General features: G+C 39.1%; 1 protein-coding gene across 1 annotated transcript; it reads right to left on the bottom strand.

The window, feature by feature from the left end:
• Nucleotides 1-778: 778 nt before the first annotated feature.
• LOC123673294 lies at nt 779-1921 on the bottom strand. The gene has a single exon (XM_045607778.1). It carries the CDS (start codon nt 1919-1921, stop codon nt 779-781), a length of 1143 nt encoding a protein of 380 aa, XP_045463734.1.
• Nucleotides 1922-6687: the final 4766 nt, after the last annotated feature.

Here is a 6687-nt window from a genome sequence, read left to right on the forward strand (position 1 = left end):
CATACAAAAGAAACCGGCAGAGCAAAAATGAATTCAAATCATTCATAAATAACATAAACAGCAGAGGCCCCAAATTAGAACCCTGCGGAACTCCAGATGATGCTAAAAAATGAAATGACCTGAATCCGGAACACTGAACGAACAATTTTCTATTTGTAAGATAAGATTCTAGAAAAAAGACGAAATTCGTTGTTAAGCCAAAAGAAGACAACTTTGTCAGAATAACTCCATGGTCTAGCCTGTCAAACGCCTTGGAAAAGTCCGTATATATAACATCCACTTGGGACGACTCATCCAAAGCAGTGCACAGATACTGAGTCAAACAAGTTAAGTTCGTTACAGTGGACCGACCTCTAATAAAACCGTGCTGACTATCATTTATCCTACATTTTACGTGTGCATAAATTATATCATATAATACACGTTCGAAAACCTTACTGAAATTGCTCAGAATGACAATGGGTCTATAGTTCTCCACGTCTTCCTTGCAGCCATTCTCGAAAACAGGGCACACTTTCCCCTCCTTCCAAATACCCGGAAAGCAGAGTTTAGAGAGTGATAGCTTCAAAAGCGTGGTCAAAGGCTTTACGAAAATGATGGCGCAGTCCCTCAATAAAAAGGATGGTATTTCATCAGGTCCAGCAGTCATGCTGCTTTTGCACTCTTTCAAACATTTTAACACACTATCTTCACTTATATCTGGAATAGGAAGAGTTTGCTCAAAACAGCCCTGGCCAACATGATTTTGTTGATGTCTAGAAGAGCTTACAAAAGCAGATTAAAAAAAAGTCGCAAAAGCATCAGCAACATCTTGAGGCGTCGATAAAACGGAACCATTAAATTTCATCGATCCGGGAACAGATGAACTTCCTCTAATTTTATTTAAATAAGCCCAAAATTTTGATGGATCCCTAGACAAATCATCCTCAGCCTCACGACAGAAACTGGCTCGAGCAACCGATATATCATTCTTCAGATCTCTGCGAAGCCCCTCGAACTCCTCCAGGAATGAAATGCAACCTGTAGATTTATAGCTACGTCGACATCTATCTTTGGATTTTAACCTAAAAATAATTTCATTAGTGAACCAAGGTGGGTACAAGGACCTTTTACCCGCTGTTTTCGGAACAAATGCTGTCAGTATGCAATTCAGGTTTTCATAGAATCCTACACAAGCCAAATTAATATCATCATATTCAGTCAAGAAATCCCAGTTAGTATTCAGCAGATAGTCATAGAGTAACGAGAGGTTAGCTCTTCTGAAATTGAATCTCTTGGAACCACCATCCTTTATTTTATCTTTAGGCTGTCTTGATGTCAAAGTCAGAGAAAACTCTAGAGGAGGATGATGAGCATCTACAGGAACAGGAGAAGAAATAGACTTCACAACGAGGACCTGACGTCGACAACAAACAAGATCCAAAAGTTTTCCATTTATATTCACAATATCATTGAACTGACGCAAGTCCATATAGTTCAAAAGTCCCCTTAAAGCTTCAACCTTACCTACAACTAGGGAAGAAGATAACTGACAATCCACATATTCAGAAATATTAAAATCTCCAAGAATAATGAGATTGCCATCATCCAGAAGCAAATATGGCAAGCTCGAGACAGCATCGAAGAGTTCTTCATATTGTTCAAGTCTGGAACTAGGGGGTATATAAATGGTGAAAATATATAAACTAGAACCTCGCTCTGTCACCTTCAAACCAACAATATCAATGTTATGAAAGACTTCGGTTATGCAGCTGAGATCAAGATAGCTAACCTTTGAATCTGAACACACCGCAACCAGAACTCCACCACCCCTCGTCGCGGTTGTGAGGCCAAAGCTACGGTCCTTTCTATACAAAATATACTGATCACTACAGATTTCCGAGCTTGAAATATTAGAAGAGAGCCAGGTCTCGTTTAACATTTAATATCGTAGTCACATTGAGAAATTCTATCATAAATAGTATGCAATTTCGACCTTAAACCCCTCACATTTTGATAGTAAAAATGCAAGTCCGCTGACTGAGATGCAAGAAAACCTCCAAAAAACCCATTGGGCATTGATTGTTATTTATTAGCAAACAAAGATGATTTTAAATTGTTGAATTTCATGTCTTTCAAGTATACTTTGTCTCCTATTTGGAAATATGTTTCGGTCTTATTCTTATTGAATCTTTCGATTCGATCTGTCTTATCTTTTTCCGTACTTTGGTGTACTTCTGTATACACCCTTCTAAGTCGTTCTACTAATTCCGATACATAGTTATCATCATAGTCGTATCTGACTCTTCCAGATCCGATAAAACTATCAATTGGGAGACTTTGTTCCCTTCCGTGTAATAAGAAGTATGGGCTATATCCGGTTGCAACGTGAATGCTACCTCGATATGCCATCAACACGAATGGTATCCACTCGTCCCAATCTCGTTGATCATTACTGACGTACTGAGATAACATATCTTTCAGTACTCGGTGCATCCGTTCGATCTGTCCATTCAAGGTTGGGGCATAGCTTGACGTTTGTATTTTTTCAATACCAAGAATCCTACAGACTTCTTTAAATAATGTTGAGGTAAAATAAGCCACCCTATCTGTAAGCAGCCTTTTTGGTGTTCCGTGTCTAACGATTATATTTTCCACAAATGCTCGTGCGATTGTATCGGCCTTCTGATCATGAATTGGTATCGCTTCCACATATTTTGTGAAGTAATCTTGAAAAGTGAGAAGATACCGATTGCCTTTCATTGTATGAACTAAGGGTCCTACGATATCCATAGATGTTAGTTCCCAGGGTTCTGTGGTAGCTGTAAATCTTTGAAGTGGTGCCTTTTTCAGGTGGGGTGAGGTTTTTCTTTTATTACACGCATCACAGCTTACACAGTACTTTATAACGTCAGTTCGCATGTTTGGCCCGAAGAATCTTCGTTTAAGACTGGATAGAGTCTTCTGTTGTACTGGATGTCCTGCCATTGGTGAATCGTGAAAGTCATTCAGCACCTTCATCACGTAAACTTGTGGTACCACTAACTTATCTTGTTCTTTATCGAAGTGATATAAGATACCATCATTGGATGAGTAAACTATTATTTCGATATTAGAATTATGGAATATGAACTTTATCATCTCCAAAATTCTTCTCCAGTCGAACTCATCTGAGACACATTCGACGATTTTTGTTATGGCCAGCGACTTATCCCCATTTCTTTCGCAACATGTTCTTAAATTCTTCAGGATGTTCCATATGCTTCTATACGAGGGTTTATCATGTTCCGAAATTGTAGTAATCAAGTAATAAATATTTCTTTCCGGCAAATTTAGTTCGGCTACCTCTCCTACATGTTTGTTTTGTTGGCGTAATTTGTCTACTGAACCGTAAATTTTTCTAAATTGTGAGGCTATTCCGCCTCCCATAGTGATATCCTGTGATACATAATGGGCCAAGGCCCACGATTCGGGTGCTGAAAATAGGTTCCCCTTCTTTAATTGTAATTTTTGCATTTCCGGTATTTGATGTTTGCGTTTATATTCTTGAAATTCATCGAAATTGACATCGATGAAATGATCCTCTTTGTTATACATCCTACTCAATGCGTCGGCGTTTCCATGTAGTCTCCCTTTTCGATGGATCACGGTAAAATCATAGTCTGCCAATGTCATTGCCCATCTAGCTAATCTTGATCCTGGGTCCTTCAAACTTAACAACCATTTGAGTGGTCGATGATCTGATATAACATTGAATTTCTTTCCGTAAAGATAACATCTGAATGCTTGTATTCCATAAACTACTCCCAATAGTTCTTTCTCTGTGGTTGAATAATTTAATTCTGCATTATTGAAATTACGGCTAGCGTATGCTATCGGTCGTTCGTACCCATCCCTAACTTGACTAAGTTCCGCCCCGGACAACGGGTTGACTAAAATCCGGGTATATAAGTACCATGTCTGATGTAAGAACATTTTTCAGGTGAGCAATCTAGTTTAGTACTTCTGGCGTGATCTCAAATTTCACTTCCTTCTTCGTCAGATTTGACAATGGGGCTATTAGTTCCGCAGCGTTTGGAATAAACCTCCTATACCAGTTTACTAATCCTAGAAATGATCGAACTCCTTTCACATTTTTTGGTATAGGAAAACTTTGTATAATTTCAATTTTTTCTGGGCCTGAAAGTACTCCTTGTTGCGTTATCATATGTCCTAGATATTTAACCTTTTTCAGCATGAAGTTACATTTTTTCTGTTTAAGTTTTACGTTAACGGACCTTAATCGTTCAAAAACTTGTCGTAATCTTCCTATGTGGTCCTCATTTCCTTCTGAATTAAATATTATGATATCGTCCAAGTATACCATGCATAATTCCCCGGTAAGTCCAGTCATCGTGATATTCATGAATCGTTGGAACGTTGAAGGTGCGTTTTTCAATCCGAATGGCATTTTAGTGTACTCGTAATGTCCTTGAAAGGTACTGAATCCTTTCAGAGGTATATCTTTTTCTTCCATATCCATTTGATGGTAAGCCTCTGCTACATCGATTACTGAAAATAGTACTTCATTTCCGGTGCTATATCCTTGAATCAATTCTGATATGTTGGGAAGGGGATAATATTCCGTTTTAGTGACATAATTGACTCCCCGATAATCAATACACATCCTCGCTTTGTCTTCTCCCGTAGATAATTTTTTTGTAACGAGAACCACCGGCGCCGACCACGGGCTAAATGATGGACGAATAACGCCTGCCTTTAATAACCTATCAATTTCTTTCTGTGAAATTTCCCTCTGATGATAAGGAATTCGGTACGGAGCTTTACAAATTGGTTGTGTTCCTGGTTCTAATGTTATGCAATGCTTAACCATTGTTGTACTGGTTAATGCTTCGTCATCCTTGATAAACAAATCAGCATATTCTTTAATTAACTTTTTCAATTTGAATTGAGTATTCTCATCTGAATGCTCCAAATTAAATCCACTGGCTGCCCAATCATCTTTTTCTTCGAGACTGATTTTCCCAATCAAATGTGACCTGTTTTCCTCTTCTATTATGCAAGTCATGGCTTTTGCTAATTTTTGCTTTTTCTGTAATCTAACCTCCTTTTTTGATACGTTTACTACGCGAATCCTCAATTTATCTCGTTTAATCATTAAACAATTGGCGACATACGCTTGACCAATACCTAATTCTATTGGTTCGCAGACTATGTTTGTTCCCTCTATATCTTTTCTCAATTTAGCTTCTACCAGAGCCTCTGAACGAGCTGGGATTGTGACCCCTGCGACTAAAATAATGTCTGTTTCCCAACGTTCTTCCCTGTTTTCATACGTGACCGGCTCCTTTTCCGTTTCCTCAAAACTCCTTCGGTCCTCCTTGTTATTTTTTCCTTCGGTCACTTCATATTTTGGTGACTCATTGTTTTTGAAAAGTCGAACACTTTCCTCATTTCCTACTGTCTCCTTGGATCCATTTTTTGATATCCTTATAGTCGAGTTCCCATTTATTTCGGTACTCTCCACCTGTATTCCTATTTCCCTAACATTTCGTACGCTTAATGGCGTATTTTCCTCAACGCGTCTTATGCCCGCCGGCACATTTTCCCTTATACGTTTTACGCCCGCCGGCGAATTTTCCCTAATACGTTTTACGCCCGCCGGCGAATATTTCTCTCTGTTCTTCAAAGAAATTCCCTTATAACCTGTATTATTGTTATAATAATCCTCTTCGATCCCCTGGATCACAGCCATATCCCTTCTTTTTTTTATTATTTATTATTATTACAAGGTAAAGAGTTGAGGCCAAGCCTATAAACCAATAATTTGATCCTCACATGCTCCTTTAGTTAAAAGTTCGAAAGTCCTACCCCACATCATCATGATGGGTTTTCCTTCGTAGCTAATGAGCGCCTGATTCGCGCTGAGAAAATCCCTACCCGAAATAACTTGCACATTCCCTAATGTGCTATCATCGCATAGGATAGTGGTCCAATTTGTGCCCAACTTTTCCCCTTCCGGTCTTATTGAAATTTCAGTCGTACCCCAGGTACGTAAACTATGGCCCGATACGCTGGTCAGATGAAAATTAACTTCATCTTCATTTCGTCTATCTATCGGTATTAGACCTTTTTGAATGAGCGTCACCGCCGCTCCCGTATCTACCAGACAAAAACTCGTCCTTTCATTCATATTAAGTTTTACTATATGTGCTATATCCTGTAGTTCCCCAGAGTTTATCTCCGGAATTACCATAACTTGCTATTTCCCCAATTTTCCCTTGTTTGTGCCCCCCAATGTTTCGTCTGAATTAGTCTGCCTAGTTACATATTTTGGGCCGCCGTTCGTGCACAAGGAGTTTGGCCTCTGGAGTTTAAATTTTCTCTTCGGAAAAAAGATGATGGTCTCGATTGTCTTGGTATTGCGCCGGTTTCTCTATTATTTTCCGAGGTTATTCCTTCGTCCCTCCTAGGATTCCATCGATTTCCTTCTTCCCTTCTGGACTGCCATTGATATCCTTCTTCCCTATTTGGAATTCTAAAATTTTGTTCTTTTCCAGGGCCTCTCGGTGCGTTATTTTTGGGACATTCCCTAGCCCAATGTCCTGTTTGATTGCAGAGAAAACATGTTCCCGCATTCCTTCGTCCTATTCTGTCGTTGTTACGACATTCTTTTGCGAAGTGCCTGGATCTACCACAGGAATAGCA

Source organism: Harmonia axyridis, chromosome 2, assembly GCF_914767665.1.
Source record: "Harmonia axyridis chromosome 2, icHarAxyr1.1, whole genome shotgun sequence".
Taxonomy (NCBI): domain Eukaryota; kingdom Metazoa; phylum Arthropoda; class Insecta; order Coleoptera; family Coccinellidae; genus Harmonia; species Harmonia axyridis.

Excerpts from the sequence above, each read along its gene's own strand:
- LOC123673294 (XM_045607778.1), bottom strand. The coding sequence starts at position 1,921 with ATGTTAAACGAGACCTGGCTCTCTTCTAATATTTCAAGCTCGGAAATC.